Genomic DNA, 25,108 nt, shown 5'->3' with positions numbered 1-25,108 from the left:
CAGTATTCCTTCTATGTAGTTCTATTGTATTTCTTTACCTTATCATGTACTCATTATACTTTATTTAAATTAGCCTTATTTAGTAAACTGAACTCTGATCATGGAAATCATGTAGAGACAGAAAGAATAAATGATTTATTTGGGAAAGGCTTGCTATTTTAGTCAGGTTTCTTTTTTTTCTGCTGTGACCAAAAGACTCAACAAGAACAATTTTAGAGGAGGAAAAGTGTATTTGTCACTCATAGTTTCAGAGATCTCAATCCTTAAACTGCTGACTCCATTGCTCTGTGCCCAAGGTGAGGCAGAACATCATGGCAGAAGATTGTGGTGGAGGAAAGTGGCTCAGTTCATGGCCTCAAGGAAGCAGAGAGAGACTTCTCCTCTCACCAGGGGTAAAATATATATCCCAAAAGCATGACCCAATGACCCACCTACTCCAGCCACATCCTACCAGTCTATACTTAGCATCCAGTTAATTCCTATAAGGAGAAAAATGCACTGATTAAGGCTCTCATAACCCATCCCTGTCACCTCTAAACTTTCTTATACTATCTCGAATATGAGATTTTGGAGAACACCTCACATCTACACCATAACAACTGCTAAAGACAATTTATAATTATAAAACAGGTGATAATGGAATATGTTGAGCAATTAATTAAAAAATAACTATGAAAGACGAATAACAAAATAAAACTTGCAGTGATGGAAACTACTCACTGCCTTAAACATAAAGTGATGTCTGTTACCATACTTTCAATACTTTAGTCATAAATTTACTACCATATTTATTAGATTTTGAATTTTAACTAATTATGCTTATACTATTCTGATATGAAATGCCATTTCCTTTTTTCAGTTTTCTTTTTTTCATACATTCAAGAAAGTTGAATTCTACCTTTATACTATACAAACGTGGGAGGTGAAGGAGAACCATGAGCTAGGATGACTCCCAGATTTTTGACCTGGAAATGTTTGAAGTTAATAACATTAGGTGAAGGCAGAAAAGAAAAAAAATGAGCAAATATTGAATTCAGTTTAAACATAATGAGTTTTAGGTACCAGTGGAAAACCCAAGTCATTCACCTAATAAACAATGAGGTATTGGGGCATGAAATTTAGGCTAGAGGGATTGGAAATGTGACTTGGTGTTCAGAGTACTTCCCTAGCATGTGTGGGGCCCTGGGTTTAATTCCTACCACTGTAAAAGGAAGGAAGGAGGGGAGAGGGGGCAAGAATGGAAGGAAGGGAACTTAAGATAGATAAGAAAGATTTAGAATTTCTTGACATTATTTAGCTGTTTTATTTGGTGTATAGTTTAGTTGATGTCATGAACATGTATTGAAATGCTCAGGTTTATTCTTGAGGTCCCTGGATGGAACTTTAAGAAATCTCTTAGCTCTTTGAAATTACATGCAAATTTGTATATAACTTTATATTTTTAAAGTAGCATGTATAACTTGCCTCTGATTCTGAGCAGTCTAAGGCTTTCTTCATCTTTAAGAAAGGAATGAATAACATTTGTCTTACATGGTTATTATTAGGATTAAGTAAATTAATGTATGAGAAGTATATTGAAGTTTTTAGCATATGGTTAGTGTTCAATAAGATGAGCTATTTGCTATTTTAACAGCGTATCAGGTACCCTAGAATTTATAACTATAGTCTGCAGTGAAGAAAGGAAGACAAACTTTAAGATTCCCCTAACCACAATTAGGGTTAGACAGCCCGTTGCAGGCCCAAAGAACTAGCAACTACTCCTCATAACTTTGCCACCATCACTACCAGTACTAGGCAAAATAAGTCACAGACTGGAGACAGCAGGAGTGCAATGTTCATGACAAAAATTAAGGCAAGTAAGGGTGTCAGTCATGATATTGAAGGTGCTTAAAAGCAGCAGTGACTGACATTCTTGTTTCCTGTTTGTTTGCTCAACTCCAGAACCTATAAGCCTATCAAAGTGAGTAATGCAGGACAAAAGAGTTATTGGGAAAAACAGCCCATATCTCCTAAGATTTGTCAATATTCTGCAACATCGAGACTGTTTCCTCTTCTAATGTAGAAAAAAGAGGGAGACCTGCTGGAAGAGATTTTATAACTACAGATGGAATAATAATGATGGTGAGAGCTAACATTTCCAAAGAATTTGAGTATGAATTACCAACCAGTTCCCTCCCTGCCAAAAAAATACTATATTCTACCTCTTTGAGGGGCTCTTCAGTAACAAATGGGGCCAAATGAAACAGTACCACTCATGAGACCCATGCTTTACCACCTACGTGGAAACCACCATCACTTTTTAGGCTGCAAGTAGCAGACTTAAATGGACTAAGTCAGAGTGAAACTAGGAACATTTCCCATCTTGTGCAAGACAGGCAATTATACAGCTTATTCCTTCTCTTTCTCTGCTTTCTCAATAACAGGAAGTAGGACTTGGAGAGAGCACTTGGGGAAAGAGATATTTCAGAACTCCTTCCTCACCCCTCTTGGTGTTCCTAAGACTTTCAAGCCAAAAGCCTTGGTCTACTCTGAAGGAGGAGGAAAGCTTTGCATTGAATTTTGAAGTTTTAATTTGATTGTTCCAATTTTTAGTAACTTAAACTGGTAAGAAAATCATGGAAGTTTCAGATGTCATTAAGGGTAAGATTTGGTTGTATTGTTTCAAGTAGTGCATGCAAAAACATACAAATTTTATATGCCAAAAATTGAAAACCCCATATAAACTCTTCATATGGACTAGCTAGAGAAATGGGGAAATTGGGAACAAGGGTATCATAAAAACTGGGGATAGTGGTAGAAAAGAAGAAGGTAGTTCTAAGACAAAAATTGTCTATGATAATAACTGCCATGCATAAATAAGGATTTTAAAATGTCCAACAAATTGACAGTTAGAAAGTCATTGGTGCTGGCTTTGGTGGCACACTCCCCATAATCCCAGCAGCTTGTCGACTGAGACAGAAGAATCTCAAATTCAAGGGCAGCCTCAGCAACTTGGCAAGGCCCTTAGCAACTTAATGAGACCCGGTCTCAAAATTTAAAAATAAAAATAAAAAAGAACTGAGAATGTAGTTGGTAAAGCTCCCCTGGGTTAAAATGTCCAGTACCCAAAACAAACAAACAAAACATGGAAAGTCATTGGTGACTTTGAGTGCAATCTTAAAATGATAGGGTAGCTCATTTGGACTTCCATATTAAGAAATGATAGATATTTGCTGATTTGTAAAACAAGGTTTTCATTTGTCCTTTTTTTCCTTAATTAATTCTACAAGTACTGAATATGTGTATACTATGTGCCCAGCCCTAGGAATATATAATATGCATTCTCTGCCATACAGATCGTTTATCTTTGTGCAGAAATTTCAATATTGTGTATTAAAAGCTACCGTAGAGGTTTCAGGGTGCTCCAGAGCATGGTAGCGATCTCATCTAGCCTTAAGGAAAGCTTCTCAAAAGACTATTTTGGGAGAATTTGAACAAATAAGTTACTAAACTGGTTAAAAAAATATATGGAAAAATCCTGATTTCAAGAAGCAATATGGCCGGTCCAGTAAGTAGTTTGCTGTGCCTGGGATGTGTATGATACGGAAGAGAAGAATTGAGAAAGGAGGCAACACAAGATCTAGAGAGACTTAACTGTTTTGTTTAGGGGTTTTATAATATATGTCCTTACCTTTACAGATATTTTTGTTTTTCTAATTTGTTTCAGTCTTTACTAAGAAGACTGCATGTTCCAGGGTAGCCTGGAAAACTTAGTGAGACACTATCTTAAAATAAAATATAATAAGGACTGGGGATAGAGCTGAGTGGTAGAGTATGAGCTAAGCTTGGGCCCAGCATATGCAAGGCCCTAGTAGTAGTAGTAGTAGTAGTAATAATAATAATAATAATAAAAATAATAATAAAAGCAATTGTTATAATGCCTTAAATGTAGTAAGTAGTGAAAATACTTTTCACTGAATGAATTAATTAAAATCTAAAAATTCTCATTTGAATTAATATACAATGAATTAATATTACTTATTCATTTTTAAATTTCTCCTATTAGCTATACATGACAGTAGAATGCATTTCAACACATTGTATACCAATGGAGCATAGCTTCTCCTTTGGCAGTACATGGTGCAGAGTCACACTGGTAGTGTAATCATACATGTATATAGGATAATAATGTCCGTCTCATTCCACACCCCTCAACACCCACTTCCCTCCCCTCACTCCCCTTTGCCCAATCCAAAGTTCCTTCATTCTTTCCTACCCCATCCCCCCATTATGGATCAGCATTTGCTTACCAGAGAAAACATTCAACCTTTGTTTTTTTGGGTTTGGCTTGTTTCACTTAGCATGATATTCTCCAGCTCCGTTCACTTACCTGGAAATGCCATGATTTCATTCTTCTTTAAGGCTGAGTAATATCCATTGTGTATATGTATCACATTTTCTTTATCCATTTATCTGTTGAAGGGCACCTAGGTTGGTTCCATAGTTTAGCTATATGAGTTAAACTGCTATAAACGTTGATGTGGCTACGTCACTGTGGTATACTGATTTTAAATCCTTTGGGTATAAACCGAAGAGAGAGATAGCTGGGTCAATTGGTTGTTCCATTCCACATTTTCTGAGAAATCTCCATACTGCTTTCTAGAGTGGTTGTACCAATTTGCAGTCCCACCGGCAATGTTTGAGTGTACCTTTTTACCCACATCCTCACCAACACTATTATTGCTTATATTCTTTTTTTTTTTTTTTTTTTTTTTTTTTTTTTTTTTTTTTTGCGGTACTGGGGATCGAACCCAGGGCCTCGTGCTCGCAAGGCAAGCACTCTGCCAACTGAGCTATCTCCCCAGCCCTTATATTCTTGATAATTGCTATTCTGACTGGAGTGAGAAGAAATCTTAGAATAGTTTTGATTTGCATTTCTCTAATTTCTAGAGATGATGAACATTGTTTCATATGTTTGTTCAATAATTGTATTTCTTCTGTGAGGTTTCTCCTCAGTTCCTTTACCCATTTATTGACTGGTTTATTTGTTTTTCTGGTGTTAAGTTTCTTGAGTTCTTTTTGTATCCTGGAGATTAATGCTCTATCTGATGTGCATGTGGTAAAAATTTTCTCCCATTCTGTAGGCTCTCTCTTCATGTTATTGGTTGTTTCCTTTGCTAAGAAGAAACTTTTTAGTTTGAATCCACTACATTTCTTGATTCTGATTTCATTTCTTGCTCTTCAGGAGTCTTGTTAAGGAATTCAAGCATTTGACAAAATATAGCATCTTGATGAAGATTTGGACCTACTTTTTCTTCCATTAGGCACAGGGTCTCTGTTCTAGTGTCAAAGTCTTTAATCCACTTTGAGTTGATTTTTGTGTAGGGTGAGAAATAGGGGTTTAATTTCATTTTGCTACATATGGATTTCCAGTTTTCCCAACACCATTTGTTGAATAGACTATTTTATCCAATGTATGTCTTGGGCACTTTTGTTAGTATGAGATAACCATATTTATATGGGTTTGTCTCTGTGTTATTTTATTTTGTACCATTGGTCTACATATCTATTTTGGTGCCAATACCATGCCATTTTTGTTACTATTGCTCTGTAGTATAGTTTAAGGTCTGGTATTGTGATGCCTCCTGCTTCACTCTTCTTGCTAAGGATTACTTGGGCTATTCTGGGTCTCTTATTTTTCCAAATGAATTTTATGTTTGCTTTTTCTAGTTCTATGAAAAATGTCATTGGGATTTTAATTGGAATTGCATTAAATCTGTGTAACACTTTTGGCAGTATGACCATTTTGGCAATATTAATTCTGCCTATCCAAGAGATGGGAGCAAGAGGTGTTTAAATTATGTATGTACTCCTGCATCAGTTTGGGTAGATCCTATGTGTCAAGAAATTTGTTGATGTCTTTGACAATTTCTATTGCCTTGGAGTGTCAATTTTCAAAATGGTTTCTAATTATCTTCTGTATTTCAGTTGTGTCTGTTGTGATATTTCCTTTTTCATCACAAATTTTAGTAATGTGCATTTTCGATCTTCATTAGTGTAGCTAAGGGTTTATCAATTTCATTTACTTTTTCAAAGAACCAAATTTTCATTTCATCTGGTTTTTTTACTTCAATTTAATTCATTTCAGCTCTGATTTTAATTATTTCTGTCTTCTACTGCTTTCAATGTTGATTTTGTTCTTTCAAAATGTAATGTTAGATCATTTATTTGTTGACTTTATTCTTTTAATGTTTGAGCTCAATGCAGTCACCTTTCCTCTTAGCACTACCTTCATAATATCCCAAAGATTTTGATATGTTGTGTTAGTAGTGTTCTCACTTACCTCTAAGTATTTTTTAATTTCTGCCCTGATTTTTTTTCTGTTATCCATTCATCATTCAATAGCATGTTATTTAGTCTACAGGGTTAGAGTAGCTTCTATATTTTATTTTATCATTGATTTCTAGTTTCATTCCATTATGGTCTGATAGAATATAGCATAGTATTTCCTTTTCTTTTTCTTCTTCTTTTTTATTTTTATTTGCTAAGAGTTGCTTTGTGGCATAAGATATGGTCTATTTTAGAGGAGGATCCATGTGCTGCTAAGAAGAAAGTGTATTCACTCAATGATGGATGAAATACTCTGTATACATCCATTAAGTCTAAACTATTGATTGTATTATTTCGTTCTATAGTTTCTTTGTTTAGTTTTTGTTTGGAAGATTTATCCAGTGTTGAGAGAGGTATGTTAAAGTCACCCAGTATTATTGTGTTGTGGTCTATTTGATTTTTGAAATTGAGAAGGGATTTTTTTTTATGTGCATAGATGCTCTGTTATTTGGGGCATATATATTTATAATTCTTATGTCTCATTATATGATTCCCTTAAGCCGTATGTACTGTCCTTCTGTATCCCTTCTGACTCACTTTGGCTTGAAGTGCACTTTATCTGATATGAGGATGGAAACACTGCTTCTTTACACAGTTCATGTGAGTGTATGTTTTTTCTCCACCTTTCACCTGCATTCTCTGGATGACTTTGCTAGGAGGTGAGACTCTTGAAGACAGCATATTGTTGGGTCTTTTTTGTTGTTGTTGTTTAATCCAATCTGCCAGTCTATATCTTTTAATCAATAAGTTTAGGCCATTAACATTCAGGGTTATTATTGAGATATGATTTGTATTTTCTGTCATTTTGGTTAATTTTTGATTTTTAACTAAACTTAGTTTCTCTTTTGATTGACTTTTCCTTTACGGTAGATCCCTTTGTTGGTTTTTATTGTTTTTCTTTTTTCCTTTCCTCTTCATGGAATACTTTGCTGAGAATGTTCTGTAGTGCAGGCTTTCTAGTTGTGAATTCTTTTAACTTTTTGTCGCCATCCGCGGCAACAATTGCGTGGGTATTTATCGGAAGTGGACTGAAAATAAACTACTTTTCCTATATTCACTAATTTATAGAGGAAAAGAGACTTTGAGAAGAAGAGATGCTTTGCTTAGAGGTTAGAGGAAGAGAAACTTTGAGAGAAAGATAGGCTTTGCTTATAGAGAAAGTGAGGCTTCTACACTTATCAGAGATCTGTTTCTTCTTAGAGTTGCGTCCCGCATCCTGTGAACTAGATGCTATCTATCTGAGGGCTAGCTGCTTCTTCTAGCTGCTTCCTCTCTCCACTAGCTGCTTCTGCTTACTGCTGCTTCTTACTGTTGCTTACTGCCTGCTTATATCCCCTCCAGGAAGTGGAGGGCAGGGCCACGCTAGTTGAGATCAGGCGAGGAGCCAGCTGCCCTATCACGGCAAAGGTTAAAGTGAGCAGGCACGAGCAGGAGCACTCGGGAACACCTGTGCACGCATTGTGTGCATGGACTTAATTGAATACGGCCAATGATAAATCACCTGAGTGTGCTTATGTTAATCAACCTCCTCACCACCGATGTGATCAAAGCAACCTCCGGCTGGCCGCCAGGCGCCATCCCAGTGCAGCCCACATGGCACAGCCCCCAACAACTTTTGTTTGTCATGAAAGGGCTTTATTTCCTCGTTAAAACTGAAGGTAGTTTTGATGGGTATAAAATTCTTGGTTGGTATCCATTTTCTTTCAGAGCTTTATATATGTTATTCCATGAACTCCTGACTTTGAAGTTCTGGATTGAGATCCAAATTAGTTTCCTCCTATATGTAATTTGATTTTCTTCTCTCACAGCCTTTAAAATTCTATCCTTACTCTGTATGATAGTCATTCTCATTATAATGTGTCTTGGTGTGTGTCTGCTATAATTTTGTACATTTGGGGTCCTGTAAGGCTCTTGCTGTTGCTTTTCCATTTCATTCTTTAGATTTAGGAAAATTTCTAATATTATGTCATTGAAAAGATTGTGCTTTCTTTTGGTTTGTATCTCCATGCCTTTGTCTATTTCAGTAAATCTTAATTTGGTGTTTTCATGTTACCCCATATTTTTTGGTAGTTCTGTTTGTGGTTTCTTACCATTTTCTCTGTGTGGTCAACTTGATTTTCAAGAGTATGCCTGAGGTTCTGTCTTCCAAGTGATCTACTCTGTTGGTGATACTTTCCATTGAATTTTTAATTTGATTTATTGTTTTCTTCATTTTGAGAATTTCTGTTTGATTCCTTTTTATAATCTCTGCCTCTTTATTGAAGCGATCTTTCACTTCCTATATTTTCTCTCCAATATCATCCTTTATTTCGCATATAGGTCTAACTATATACTTTCTAAACTCCTTCTCTGACATTTATTTCTACTGCATTGTCTATGTATTCTGTTGTTAAAACATCTTGGTTTGTTTGAGGCACTTTGTTCACTTGTTTTTTCATGTTGTTTGTGTTCTTCCCGTCTAGCCTTATGAATCTGAGGCAGTACAGTTTCTACCCTGTAGTGTTATAGTGTCCCTGAAAGCTTCTAGTACCTCACCTTTAAGGGGGAGACCAATATTAATAGCATTCAATGCAAACAATATATAACCTTAAACCAAATAGCTCCTATTAAGTCGTCTACAGTTTTATTGAAATAAACAGAAATAATGTGTTCAATTATTGCCTACAATATAAATAGTCGGTTTGCTAAAAGGGTTTACCATTTCAAATGATAGACAAAGAAGGAACAGAAGTAGTGTAGGCTGTGATGTTTATGAGGGAGAAGGAGAGAAGATAGAGGTAAAAATTTATAGTAATAGCAATGGAGGAATTAATAGAGGCCAGCTATTAGCATGAGAGAAGTGAGAAAGAGAATCCAGGGAGACAGGGAGGTGAGTGAAAAAATATATAGTTTTTTTTATAAGTAAAAATATAAGAATACACAATAAAACTGTAATATACTATTCAGACATCCCACTCCTCAATAAATTAAAGCATGAAAAATATTTGAATTCAAAGGTGGTAGAATATGAGAAAGGGAAAATAAAAAAGGAAAGTCTCAATGGAAAATTGAATGATTGCTTTTGTTGGCTTTCAAAAATTTTCTCAGCTTCCCTTCTCTGCCATAGGTGGAGTTTGATGGTAGCTCCAGTCTAGTTGGTACAGAACCCATTGGCTGGGTGAGCGGATAGGAAGATGAGCTCACACCCTCTTCTGGTCTTCCCACCTGTCGTAGCCATTTCCTTGTTTTCCTACACACTTCAGAACTCACTGAACTGGAAAGATCCCAGTTTTCTCCAGTTTCTCCAACGTGCCCTTTCCAGGGAAGCTTCCCCCAGTCTCCTGCTTTCCACAGGCTTGCCAGACCCAGCTGCAATCTGATGGAACAGGGCTTCAGATGTCCCTGGCTCTGCCTTGCTGTAGTCCCACAATCTCAATGCCATTCAGACTTTCAGAGAGACCATCACAGATGCGCTCCCACAAACGATCCACCCTGTAAAGAGGCAGCCAGTTGGCAGCTACTAGCCCACCCCACCAGGAAGAACTCAGGTACAATCAGACCTGCAGGTACCCCAACAATATATCTCCAGGCCCTGGCCAGTGTCTACAGACTGAGGGGTCCGTGCCCGACGATGGCAGTGGCAAACCTGCAGGCCCCTTGTCCCTAGACTCCTAGACCCTGACTGGTTTCCCAAGATGGTGGCAGCTGCATGTAACCAAACCTGCGGGTACCCTGACAATGCACTTTGAGGTAGCAGCAAGCAGCAGGGCTCCATTAGATGTCTTGGCAAATGGCAGTGATTGCCAAATAAAGGTTTGGCAGTAGGTGATGAACAGGCGAAAGGTGGGCCATTGCCAGGCAATCAGCCACTATACCACTCTTAAGACAAATATTGCTATTTATGAACATTGAACTCTACTCTTTGGCCACAAGTATGCAGATTCTGTAGGCCACCTTAAAGGATTTAGTTCTTTCTCCTAAGATCAATGAGAAATCTCAGAAAGGTTTTAAGTAAGGGAATGAGATGGTTGGGTTTGTATTTCATAATAGTCACTACAGTAATCTGCCCATACTCATTGTTTCGCTTTCTATGTGACTAGCCACAGTTAACCATGATTGAACATATTAAAGGGAAAATTCCAGACAATTCGAATTTTTAAAAATTTCTTGCCATTCTGATTAACTTCATTGAATCTCATGCTGCACTCACTCCTTACTGCTTGGGACAGGAATCATTCTATATTGTCTAATGTGTCCATATTTTATTTACTACCTGCCATCTGTCACTTTGTAGCCATTTTGACTATCAAATTGGCTATAACAGTATCACAGTGATTGTTTTCAAGTTGGTGGTTACATGTCTAAGGAAGAAAGTAATAGAATTTCAAAAATACTTTGAAATTAAATTCAATAGAATTTTTAGGATGAGGAGAGACTTGCATTCCCCTTGCTAAAGGGGAATGGGTTTGAAAGATAAAGCATGCCTTTCTGAAAACTGAACAAAGACCACATTAGATGAAAGAAAATAATGAGTAAGGTCAATATTGTGCACACCGAGTTTGAGACACCTTTATACTTCTGATTTAACAGTAACAAAAGCCTGAAAGATGCTTGACAATTCCATGACAGGAAAACAGATAATAAATAATGGTAAATTTGCTAGAATATTGTATAGCCTCAAATATGATACTTAAAAAAAAAAAAAACAAACTACAAAGCAGAGATTAAATGAAAAAGGACAGAATAAAAAATTTGGTAATAATTGCAACCATACAAGAAAACATAAATAAATAAAGTACTGAGAGGAAATATAAGGAAAATTTTAACAATAATTCTGTGAGGATGGTGATTTTTTTTGAAATTTAAATTTTCCATGTTGTAAAAATGTTAATAAATGTTAGAAATTAATAATGTTAGTATCTGTTTTGTTCCTTACATCATTGATTCATAATAACCTCCATTTTAATGGTTGCTTTTGTAAACTGATCTAATAGTAAGATAAAATCAGTTATTTTTAAAATACAAACTTGATTTTCTTCTAATGTTGAATGGAGGCAGTTCTTAAATTACATAAAGTAAGCATTAAGCTTTTCTTCCATTGTTATCATTGTATTAGTAGTGCTGGTCATCTGACCCCCATTTGTCTCTGCCAGACTTTCCACTTGTCAGCTATAAGCAGTGCAGAACCATTCAAAGCATTTTCCTTTACACACTAAAATCCTTGTAATATGTTCCTGAATTCATATCAAGCCCATTTTATGACATAAATTTGTAGATAGCAACTTTAATTTGTGATGGATAGTATTAAAAAACTAGCAATGTCCTTTTTTTTTTTTTTTTTTTTTTTTAAGTACTGAAGATTGTTTTTTTTTAAATTTTTTTTGGGTGCTGGGAACCCAGAGGTACTTTACCATTGAGCCACATCCCCAGCCCTTTTATTTTATTTTTATTTTGAATCAGGGTCTGACTCAGGTACTCAGGGCCTTGCTAAGTTGCTGAGGCTGGTTTTGAACCTAAGATCCTTCCTGCCTCAGCCTTCCAAATCGTTGGGATTACTGTTGTGCATCACTGCACCCCACACAATGTTCATTAATATATAAAATTGAACTTCATGTAAATGAACTATACTTTAATTAGGAATTCATTCTAAGATACTGTGTTGAGAAGGTTTATAAGCAAATTACCACAGATTCCATAAGATTTCCTAAGTATATGATAACCTTCAGTTGTTAGGACTCATTCATTTTTCATGGTTTATGATGTAGCTAAGACCTTCTGTATAATATTGATTAGAAATCATAAGAGTGCATATACTCTGGTCATTTTTAACCTCAGGAGAAAAGGTTTTTTTAATAAATTCTATGTATCAGGTTTAAAAGATTGAATCCTATTCCTAACTTGCTAGAAATTTTTTTGAATTGCTTTTGGATTTTGTTAAATGTCTTTGCTGTAGCTATTGAAATTATTATCTGATTTTACTTTTTTAAATCTATTACTGTGATAACATGAATTTTTCAAATCTTTGATGAGCTTGATTTAATCATACCATATTACATTATTATTTTACTGGATTTAGTTGTATGGTTTTTATACCATTATTTTTGTATACATTCATGAGGCACATTAGTCTGTAGTTTTCTTTTCCTGTGATGTCTTGGTCTGGTTTTAGTATTAGGGTTGCACTGGTCTCATAAAATGAGTTTGAAAGAGTTTCTCTTTCCTTTTTTTCTGAAACAGTACATATAGAATTGTTATAATATCTTCTGTAGGTGAAGATAATGATCTGTAGGTTGCTTGTTTCTTTGTTTTACTTTTTCTGGTTTGGGTATCAAAGTAATAAAGGGCCTATAAAATAAGTTAGGAATTATTTCCTTTTTTTACTGAATTTGTTATGTATTAGTATTATTTCTTCCTTAAAATGTGTGATTGAATTTACTAGTGAAGTTCCCTGTAAAATGTGCATGGTGAAGGATAATTTTAAATATGAATTTAATTCTGGTTTACTGTTTCTTCTGTTATCATATTCAATTATCTGAAAACTTCAAGGAGTTGTTCCATTTCTCCTAGCTATGAAATTTCTTTACATAAAGTTGTTCATAATACTTATTTTAATATTTTTACTATATGCTAATATATTACTTATTATAATATTTTACAGCTATTTAATATTTTACTTATTTTAATATTTTAGTAAAAAACTCCCATTTCATTGCCACTACTGATAATTTGTTGCCCATTTCTTGTTTTCTATATCATCCTAGCCAAAGATTTATCAAGTCTATTGATCTTTTCATGAAACTAATTTTTTGTGTCCTTGGTCTTATGTCTCCTTGTTATTAGCCCAGTTTTTCTTTCACTAATTTTTCTTCTTAATTATTTTCATCATTAACATTATCTAAATTCTATATGAGCTTATTTGTTTGGCTATTTATTTATTTATTTATATTGTCCTTGGTCTTATCTCTCCTTGTTATTAGCCCAGTTTTTCTTTCACTAATTTTTCTTCTTAATTATTTTCATCATTAACATTATCTAAATTCTATATGAGCTTACTTGTTTGGCTATTTATTTATTTATTTATATTGTGGTATTGGAGATTGAACCCAGAGTCTTATGCATGCTAGGCTAACACTCCTCCACTGAGCTACATCCCCAGAGCCTTGTCTAATTTTTTAAAATGAAAACTTAGATAATTGATTTTAGGTTGTCTTATTTTCTTCTAAATATGCTTTAGCTAATCCCAAATACTTTTCATTTATTGTATTTCTATGATCATTTAGTTTAAAATATGTTAATTTCCCTTTTCATATGTGTTTGGTCCATCCACAGTTAAATAAAAATGTGTGCTTAGATTTCCAGATATTTGAAGTTTTTCTAAATATTTTATTGTCAATGAATTCTGACAGTCCATTGTAGTTTAAGAACATACTCTGTCGAGATTTTTTATTTTTATTTGTATTTTTTTTTTTTTTTTTTTTCTGGTGGCAGTGCTAGGGATGGAACCCAGGGCCTCATGCATGCTAGGAAAAGCATTCTACCACTAAACCTCTTTCCTAGCCCAAAATGTTAATGTTTGTTAATGTTCCAAAATCTATTGAGATTTTTTTTTTTTTTTGTATTATATATTGTCTATCTTGGTGCATATCCCAGATGCACTGAAAAGAAATGTGTATAAATTTTGCTTCTGCATGATGCATTTAATTACTTAAGATAATTGATGTAGTCACTTGTATTTTCTACTTCTGTTATGATTTTTCTCTCTAGTTGTACTGCCAGTTATTAAGAACAGTATAACAAAACCCCCAAATATAATTCCTTTATATAATTTCTGGTTTTCTGTTGATATTCTGTTTTTCTTCACTTAATGATACTGCATTTTCCTTTCATGCTTTGAACATGTGTATAATAGTTGCCTTGAAGTTTTTTTTTTGTTGTTGTTGTTGTTGTTCAATTCAACTTTTGCATTCATTTGGAGTTGGTTTCTACTGACTATTTTTCCTTAAGAGGTCATATTCAATTTTGAATTGAAAATTAAACATTGCAAATAATGCATGGTTGGTGTTGACTTCCAATCTATTTGTTTTTCTGAGGATTTTTGTTTTTCTTATCCTTTTTCTGCTTGTTTAATAATTAACTTGCCTAGACTTAAATTATTAACTCTAATTTCAGTATGCTACATAGCAGATGTATATCTGCTACATAGCAGATTTCAGTATACTAATATAGCAGATAACATTGCTGCCCAGTTTTTTTTTTTTTATTTTTTTTCAGCTTTTAGAGTTCATCCTTTTAGCCTGGTTACATAGGGTTCCCTTATGCAGTAGCATAGTTAGTAGACAGCTAAATATTTGAACAGAATTTTCAGATTTATTTTTTCTCTGTTTTTTAGTCCTTAATTCTATCTCTGGCAACTCAAGTCAATATGATTTTAGATTTAACAGTCCAAGCTGATCTCAGACTGGGGAAACACGTGTCTTCTGAGGAGTAGCACACATGCGAATCTTATGTGATTGAGTTATATCTTTTATATTTGCCCTGTGCTCCATTTTCTGCCTACAGTTTCTTCCTCTCATTCATGCTTAATTTAGTGTTCAGTCAGGGATTTGGGCATGGTTGGTAATCATATTTTTGTGTCTGTCCTGGAGCTTTCCTACTGTAGGATTCCCCACCCACTCCATGCTTTCAGCTGTTTGGACAAATCTGAACTCTGTTCTGTGGCCAGAAATTAGAAACATTCTGGCAAAAAGCCACAAACTTAAAAGTTCTTGCACTGTCTTTCAAAAGGAAATTCTACTCTGGTCGCTGCCTGCTTTTCAATAGCTTCTGATGACTATTTTTAATGACATTTTGTCCAGGTTTTGTAATTATAACTGTAGGTGCTTTTGTACCATGACCTCCACTATCATTATCACCAGCTCAGTTATGTAACAGATCAGATCTCCTTAGAAAGGTTTTCATAATGTGAGTTTTACAGATATTAGTGATGCCTGGCATATTATAGAAATTCAATTAATATTTGTTGAATAAGTTAATAACGACTATTCTCATTTAAGACTGTGCAATAAATTTGCCTTTGTTTCTTATCTTTGTATTGTGTTCACGTTATTAAAGAAAGAGGATATAAAAGTGTAGGCATGTAGTTGATCAGCAATATTAAGAAAACAAAGATAAACTGAAACTATTTTCATTTTAGAATGAAATCTCAAAAATGTAACATTTTGTCCAAGAAATTTCCTGAATCATCATTTAATTCTTAAAATTCAGAAAGAAGGAAGAATAAGTGAGTAATTAATAAAAAGCAAAAGGACAGCCTAGCCGTGAAGCATTTAATGCAAATTTAAGGACTCTTGTTAAATTAAAATCTTCAATTTCAAAGTACTATTGGATTTTAAACCCAAAATCAGAATGTAGGAGTAACGGTATTCTTCTAAATTTTTATAAATGTAATCATTAGTTTATCTATATTAAGTGCTTAAGTATTGTGACATGAAAAAAATGAATTGAGTTTACAGACTGGTTAGTCTGTAATAGCTGTTTTAGAGGTGTAGTGCCTGAAAAAATGCATGGTATCTTAGTAAAAGGGAGGAAATACCTTTGCCTTCTTTGATATTATAATCAAATATCAGGGTTATAATATAACCCTGTAAATTTTGTGGCTATGAGAGTGACGTAATTGGGGAATGATGTTTGGAGTCAGAACATCTCTATTAGAAGTATCTACTTCTCATTGACTATGTTCACAAGTCTTTGGGTCTGTCTAATTTTGCCTTAGGAAGGTATAAATTATTGCCCCATTTCACATACTTGTTTTAGAGAGAATGCATTGCAAACAAATGTAAGAGTACTTGATATGTTATAGAAGTCTGATAGAAACTTTTTTCTTTGTTACAGAAGAGGATAAGTATAATATTTACTCATCTGTGCTCTTCAAGTATTTCCTGGCAGAAGGACTCATCAATGGGCATGTTTTATTGGTTGCATCTGCTAAAGAAGACCCTGCTGACATTTTACAGGTACACTAATTCAGTGTTGCATTTTGGATGTTTCATAAAAGATATTGGTTTTATATGTAAGCAACATGTGTCTATATATAAACAAATTAGTGTTCCTAAACAATTTTTCACTTAAAATCCATATCAGAGATAAGCTAAAACACATTAAATAAATTCATTGGACCAGACACTCAAAAAAATCATGTTTAATAGCAAAAAAAAAAAAAAAAATTCCAGTTTAAACAATTTGCTGAAGAAGGGAAGAAATATTCTCTAATTCTTTTTACCTAATTGTGATTTTCTGATTTTGACATAAATAATCTATTTTATATCAACTACTACTGTGTTCAGGCAGATTTTTCCCAGATGTAATTCTTTCTTTACTGCTCATGAAGTATGACTTAACTGTTATCCTTAAGAGTTTCTCTTAAAAAAAAACTTGAAATTTTAACTTTTATCTTGAAAATACTAGATAAAAGTTTAGGAAATCACTAAATGAATTAAAACAAATAATGGAACAAAAATACAAGTAGTTTCTGATAATCAGCAAATTATAGGACATTTTTAATATTTTACCTTTCTACTTAGAATAAACAGGTATAAAGAGGTTCCAAGGCACTAGAATAGCATTCTAAAAATTCTAGACATATCTAAGGTGATTAGAATCTACATAAGTAAAAAACTGTAATATTCAGTAGGTAATATTCTATGTAGTCTATTAATAAAGTGAATCTGAAAAGATACAGTAAAGAAAACAACTGTATATTGTCTGTTAATTATACTACCATTATGCCAAAGATATAAATCAGAAGAAATATACAGAAGTTAGAAGTACTCACTGATAATACTATTTTGCTTTAATAATGTCAGAAATGAGTATTTTCCAAGTAATAAACAATAAGGATAAAATATGAGATTAATGTACTGTATATATTTTTAAGTCAACCACAATTTTTTACCTCAGAGAGGACAGTTTTGACTTATAGAATTCTTAATTCCTTTGTCCACTACAGGGCCCCAGTTTTAAACTTTGTTTGAATAGAATTCTTGATGTTTTATTTCTTCATTGCTTTTTTTGCCTAGATTTAATCTTTTGCCTGGACAATATCTGGGGTACCGCACTTGCTAGGAGCCATAAACTATAGGCCTAATTCATTGTCATAAGGAATCTATTCAGGTTGTTTATCACACAATATAATGAGCCTACAATTTTGTATGAAACACCTTCAAATCTATATTGGGAAAAATTTTGCCAGGCATAAGCAGGAAGGCCTATAATGCATTTTAAATATAGTCTTTCTTGCCTCCCGCAACCCAGTATATATACTTGCTTATTGTGTTTTAGAGAACTTCATTTTTAATTTTAAAACTAGTATTTCTTAGGTACCTTGAATGTGTATAATTGGTATTAAAAATCTGATGTATTTTATATGTTCTTTAGGTTATGTGAAGGATTTCTGAAATTATAAAAGAAATACTAACTTTTTCATCAGGGTTTTATTAAATATCCAATTATATATGCAAGCAACTGTATTTTATAATCATTTATTTATACAGCAGCTTTATAGCATAAGAGTAAAAATATAAAGCTTGAGCAAAAGAAATAAGGACTCTTACAAAGATGTGCTATGTCTGTCCAAGTTTAGTACTTCAACCAACTCCTACTGTGCTCAAGCAGATTTTCCCAAATTAATCCATTCTTTACTGCTCAATAGGTATGACTTTATTGTTACCCTTAAGAATTATGGCTTAGATTATAAGGATTAGATTTCTTCTAATGCCTGAAACAACTAAAAACAACACAAGATATATGAATCAAAAGATTTCAAAACTTGATCATCAGACAATAATAATAATTCCTGAGGTATGCCCCCCCGCCAAAAAATAAATAAATAAGAGAGCTGTATACTTTCTCTAGCTTCCCACATTCAAGACTTCCAAGTTATGGTATGAGGAAGAAGTCAGGGAAAAACAGGAGGCCATGGACATTAGTATTTTCAAAACTGATTTACTGAAAGGGGAGAGCTACATAGGGTTTGCATGAGTTCGTGCATGTAAGTAAACTACCTGAGCTAGGTAAAGAATTGTCTGAAAGTATCAGAAGTAACAATTCCCAGTGCCTAGAATAGTTCTTGTTCCTACATGGAGAGTGGGAAATCTCATAATTTGGGACATGAGAGTATTAAGAGTTTTGCATTAATAGTAGGCAAAATTATCCCTAGATTATAAATTTTGTTCTGTTTTCTACCTAATAAAACAAAACCCTAAAATATTAATAGCAATACAAAATTATTCCACACCCAAAAGAATAAAATATGCAATGTCTGACACCCAATTAAAACTTAGTAGGCATACAAAGAAGTGAGAATATGCAACTTATACTAAGGATAAAATAGCAGCTTAATTCATAATAGCTAGATTGTGGAACTAACCTAGATGCCTTTCAACAGATGAATAGATGAGGAAACTGTGGTATATACACACAATGGAATAGTATTCAGTCATTAAGAAGAATAATATTATGGCATTTGCAGATAAATGGATGGAATTGGAGAATATCATGCTAAGTAAAATAAGCCAAGCCCAAAAAACCAAAGGCCAGATGTTTTCCCTGATAAGTGGGTGATGATATATAATGGGGGTGTGGGGGTTAGGGTGAGAGAAGAATGGAGGAACTTTAGATTACATAGAGGAAATGGGGGGGTATGAAAGATGGTGGAACAAGACAGACATCATTACCATATGTACATGTATGATTACATGAATGGTATGAATCTACATCCTGCACAACCATAGAAAGGAAAAGATATATCCCATTTGTGTACAATGAATTAAAATGCAGTCTGTAAAAATAAAAAAAAAAAATTTAAATCAACAGAAAAAATAAATGATAGGATGATAGAATTATAAATAAGATGTTTTTGTGATTGTATTCTAAATATTCAGTAAGCTAGAGAAAAGATTTGGCATGGAATATTTAAATATAAGCACAAGTTTACCTTTTAGAGGTGAAGGCTACAGTGAGCAATGAAAATATATTTGAAAGTATTAAAACACATTAGACACTGAAGAAGAAAAACTCAGTGAACCTGAAGACACAGCATTTGAAATTATACTAAGGAAACATGGAAAATAGATTGTAAAGATAAAGCAATGATTGTGTCATGGAGCAATAGGATATTTGAAGTGCCCTGATAAGTGATTGGGAGAAAGAAATGATACCTCCCCCCAAAAAATTGTTTTTGAAGAAATAAGAAATGAAATTTTTCCAAAGATGATAAAAACTATATACCTAAAATTCTAATGCATTTGCAAACCCCAAGTATAAAAAGTCCTGATGAAAACAAAATCAAGACAAATCATAATCAAATTGCTTCAAATGAGTAGTAAAGAGAAAATTTTGAAAGTAGCTAGAGGTAAAAAAGCACATTACATAGACAGAACAAAATATGAGAATGACATTAGACTTTTGGTTATAAGCAATGTAAACCAAAAACCAATGGAGGAGTCTTTTAAATAATTTTTTAAAAGTTCACTTGATAGTTGAGAATTTTGCCCAACAAAAGCATCTTTTGAAAATAAAGGTTACAAAAGCAAAATACAGATATTTTTTCAGGTGTTAAAGTCTGAAAGAATTCATCACCATCAAACCTGCACTAATAGGAATAGTTTTTCACATTAAAGCAAAATCATATGAAGTGGATATTTGTATTGAAACAAATAGATCAAGAGCCCTGAAAATAGACATTATGCAAATAAATATAAAACATTTTGTTTCTACTTCTGCAAGAGGGCTTGGTGATGGAAGGAGATAATAAAGCAGAATTTAGAAGGCAATGGATGTATTTACTATCCTGATTGTGTTAATTGCTTCAGAGATGTATATCTGTGTAAGATACTACCCCCAAGTTAAACATTTTATGAACATTTATTTTGTATCTGTTATAACTCAATAAAGCTATTTCAAAAACAAAACTCATATTTCAGAATTAATAAATACAAATGATTCATGTCTCAGTTGCTATTTTAAAATATTTTCAGCAACCTTTATATACCTTGATTTCCCTTTCATGAAATAAGAATAATACCTGACCTTGTGAAAGTCTTCTAAAATATGCAATGGTCCCAATTTTATAATTAACAGATGTGAAACTTGGTTGACACACAGATTTCTAATCTTGAAAAAAAAAAAAAAAAAAAGTCATCATACTTCTTTCTTTTTTCTTTGGTTTCCCTAGCAATTCTGATGTAGCTATTTTGTATCATTTATTTAAAGGACAGTGATTACTATTGTAGCACTTGATGTCATTCATCACTTCTTCCAGATACACTTCTTCCCTTGGTTTCTAGGATATCACAGTTGATGTTCTCTTACCTCACTGACTAATTTTTGCTCATTTTTCTTTGTTAGTTCCTACTTATCTTCTCAAACTTTTAGTGTACAAGTGTCCCAGGACTTAGACCTTAGAACTCTTCTCTGTTCTATTCATATTGTCTTATTGACCTCATCCTGTCCCAAAAATATCAAGATTAGTTGTATATTGATGATTTTTTTTTTACTTTCAAATTTTTATGGACCAACCCTGAACTCTGACTGCTTATTGCATATTCAGCTTATCTAAACACTTACAATATCTAAACACAATACTTTTTATTTGTGTCTACTGGAGATCTCAAACTTAACTATTCAAAACCAAACTCCTAAGCTATTCTTCTCAAACATGTTTCTTTTTAAATCTTTTTTTTTTTTTTTCTTTCCAAACCCAGGGCCTCTGAGCTATACGCCAGTCCTTTTCATTTTATTTTCAGACACAGTCTCATTACCTTACTGAGACTGGCCTAGAACTTTCAATCTTCTTGCCTCAACCTCCACAGTAACTGGGATTACAGGTATGTGCCACCATGTCCTGCTCAATCTTTCCCCTTTTCAATTAATGGCAATTCAGTTCTTCCATTTGCTCAAGCCAAGAACCATGGATTCATCCTTAACTCTTTTTCTCCTGCTCTTCTCAACCAGTTTTCAGGAAATCGGAATACACCTACTTTTGACCTAAATTATTATCACTTTGAGCCTAATTTATTTATTGTTGGCCTCCCTGCTTCTACCTTTGCTTTCCTTTTCTTTTCACCAGAGTGGTCTTCAAATGTAAGTCAGATCATGTCACTCACCTACTCAGAACTCTCCAGAAGGCAAAGATCCCAGTCCTTATGATGGTTTCCAAGACCTTAACTAAAATGCTCTCACCTCTCCATTTAGTATCTGACCTCATTGCTTAATATATCTTAACTTTATTCTGTGTCTATGACTTCCTTGCCTGATAGGCATGCTTCAAAATTAGAGCCATTGGATCTGCTGTTGGCCTTTATCAAGAACTTTTTTGCTTCTCAGAATTTACTCGAATGTTGCTATCTCAGCAGAGCCTGGCCTTACCAGTATTACAGTTCCCTCATCCCACTTCCCACTTGCCTTCTTTATTTTTCTCCACAGCCTACCATCACCTAGTGTACTTTATAATTTACTTGTATATTTGTTTATTTTGTATATTCACCATGAAGAAAAAGTGTTTCCTTTGTTTTATTCACTGCTATATTTCTATTGCCTTTTACAATGGGATAGGCAAGTAAATGTCTACATGTGTATTATTTCCTTAGTGTAGGGAAATAATAAAATTACAAGATCTTTGTAATAGTTAATTTTATATGTCATCTTGACTGAGCCACATGGTGCCAAAAAATTTGATCAAACATTATTCAGAGTGTTCCTCTAAGAGTGTTTTTGGATGAATTTAATTTGATCAACTGAATAAAGATGCTTGCCCTCCTTAATCTGTTGGTCCTCATCGGATCAGTTGAAGGACTGAATAAAATATAAGAGTTGATCCTCCCTGAGTAGAAGAGAATTTTTTCTGTGTGACTGGCTTTAAACTTGGATACGAACTTTTTCTTGCCTTCTGACTGTAACTGAAACATTAGTTTTTCCTGGATCTCAAGCCTGCCAGCCTTCAGATCTATGTCTTCATTGTCCCAGCCCTCTGACCTTTGCACCTCAGTTGGAACCATACCATTGATTCCTGTGTCTCTAGCCTGCCAACTAACTCACCCTGCAAGTCTTAAGATTTGTTAGTTTCTGTAATTGCATTGAGCCCAATTTCTTACAATAAATCTCTTAATATAATATACATATAAAGAAATGTACACACACACACACTCCTATTAGTTTTGTTTCTCTAGGGAATTCTAACATAACTTTCAATGTCTTAAAGGATTCCTTGGTCTGAACTAGCATAGATATTTTTTGGTTTGTTTTAAAGTTGTTTATTTTTCTTTTGTTTCCTTGCCCCACCTGGTCTTTTACTGAGATGTAATTGATAAATAAATATATGTATGTATTTAAGATGTAAAACATAATGATTTGATATAAGTATTTAACATGAAATGATTATAGCAGTCAAGTTAATCTATCCGTCACCTCATGTACTGACTATTTTTGTTATGAGAGAACACTAAATTTTTTTCAGTAAATTTTAGGTAGACAGTATAGTATTATTAACTGTAGTCACCATGCTGAACGTTAGACCCTGGATCTAACTCATTTTATAACTAAAACTTTTGTATCTTTTAACCATCTTCCTATTTCTCCCTTTCATGAAACCCTCATAACCACTGTCTTACTACCATAAGTGTTTTTAACTTAGGAATGTGTTGTCATATCCATTTTGCATTTTCTTATGCACTTAGAATGAGTTATCAAAGCTATTATAATTGCAGCCATAAAAACCTAATGGTCTTAACCAGTAGATTTACCTATATGACATTGCAAGTTTCATACTGCATTTTAAATTTTATTCTTCTCTTTATGAGTAGCCTAGAACATGTTGTTCCTATTTTAACTAAAACGTTTGCTTTACATGATAACTTATAAATAATATATTCAATAAAACTAAATACTAAATTAACCATAAAGTTTAGTGTGTGATCTTCATGAAAACACTATCTTCTGCCAATCGGAGGGGCACATGCATGTAATTCCCTTCTCTGGAGGCTGAAGCAGGAGGATCACAAGATCAATGCTAGTCTCTGAAACTTAATGAGGCCCTAAGCAACTTAGCAAGACCCTATCTCAAAATTTACTTAAAAAAAAAATGGTGCTGGAGATGAAACTCAGTGGTAAAGTGCCCCTGGGTTCAATCCCTAGTATCAAAAAAAAGAAGAAAAAAAAAAAGAAAGTAATGTCCTTTGATTTTAATGTCATTATTTGCTTTAAAATAAAATCACATATGTAGACGAATACTAAAAGTGGCTTGTATATGCATACATTTTCTTAAATAAAATTATTTAGCAATTCATTTTTAAACATTTACAGCTTATATTTTATTCAACTCTGCTCTGAAAATATATTGACTTAAAATAGTGTTCTCATTCTCATTTTCTTATGAAAAAATACAGAAGTCATGTTTTTAGCATATGCATATTGAATGTGGTCCAGTTAATATTTATGCATTTTTACAATAGCATGGATTAGAAAGGTATGACTGATAAAAATTTAAATTATTTATGTTCTTCATACCAGTGCAAAGATATTTCTAGTATCTTTCTGAAAAGAATAAACAGTTATTTTGTTATATAAAATTTGATGTTGAATACTAATAGAAATAAGTGGATTTTTCTATATAATATTTATTCAAGATTTTGATGTATCCAACACAATAATGGTTGTGCTTAAAATTTCATTTTTATTAAACAGGTTCAACAATGTGTGACCAAAAACAAGGTGTTCACAGTGTTTAGAGATGCAATGCGAGAAAAAAAAATGCTATAATTTCTTAGTTTTAATATTATGATATATAATTGGGGATTTGTAGAACCTATAACCAAGGCAAATATTTCTGGTACAAGAAAAGGGAAAAGACAATCTTAGAGACCATAATTATCTTAAAACTCTGTATAACTAAAAGACAAGTAAAGGATAAAAAGCCCCATCAGCTGCCTGCAATACATTATATAACCACCCAGCAATTTATCCATCATCCTTTGAAAACATATTCATGCCTATTGTAGTCAAAGCTCCTTCAGGAAGTCAGTATCAAGATGTAACACTGAAAAATTACATCCCTTAGAAAATCCTATAGAACAATATATGCGATGCTGTTAAAGCTTTTAAGAAAACGTATAAGTATTTTTCAGTTAACTTTTTTATCCAAAGGAATTTTTTTGATCATCTCAAATGTTGTGTTGAGTATTCTCCAAGAAAACATTCAATGTTTTCTAAAATAGTAAAAATTACATTTTATGCTAAAATACTTAAACATTTTGTCAGTAGACTGCTTTTTATGGAATAAAAAATGACATACACACATGTACGAACATTTATTTAGAACTTGAAAATAGTAAGATTTTATATCCTCATAATTTTAATGTAAGTGTTAATACTTATAGAATTAGAGAAAACAAAATAATTTTCAGAAGTAAATTTAAATGTTATTTCATAACTTACCAAGATTAATTGTAAAGCTAAATTTAAATATTTGCTAGTAATGACATGCCAGATAAGTAATAATTATGAAGAAAGAAGTACCTAATGTCTTGAGGAAAAGGTGAATTCTTAACTTGTAGTAATTTTTTAGTTATCTGCTATATGCAGTATATTCTGTCCAACATTAGCCACAATTAAAGTGGGAGGTTATGCTGTTTTTGAAAAGCTTAAACATTATTATTTGTTGTTTGTTTTTGCAGAGCCTGGGATTTATTTCAATATTATAAACAGGTAT

At 33.3% G+C, this 25,108-nt stretch overlaps 1 protein-coding gene across 1 annotated transcript in view; it reads left to right on the top strand.

Moving 5' to 3' along the window:
• Positions 1–25,108, top strand: part of ELP4 (elongator acetyltransferase complex subunit 4) — a 242,345-nt gene that overhangs the window by 14,206 nt on the left and 203,031 nt on the right. The window contains exon 3 of the mRNA XM_079105479.1: positions 16,240–16,361. Coding sequence (XP_078961605.1) covers positions 16,240–16,361 — 122 coding nt within the window. The remainder of the gene's footprint in view (positions 1–16,239; positions 16,362–25,108) is intronic.

The sequence above is a fragment of the Sciurus vulgaris genome, assembly GCF_902686455.1.
Source record: "Sciurus vulgaris genome assembly, chromosome: 11".
NCBI lineage: Eukaryota > Metazoa > Chordata > Mammalia > Rodentia > Sciuridae > Sciurus > Sciurus vulgaris.
The sequence above is the reverse complement of the archived record's forward strand: the minus strand, read 5'-3'. Positions and strand labels throughout refer to the sequence as shown.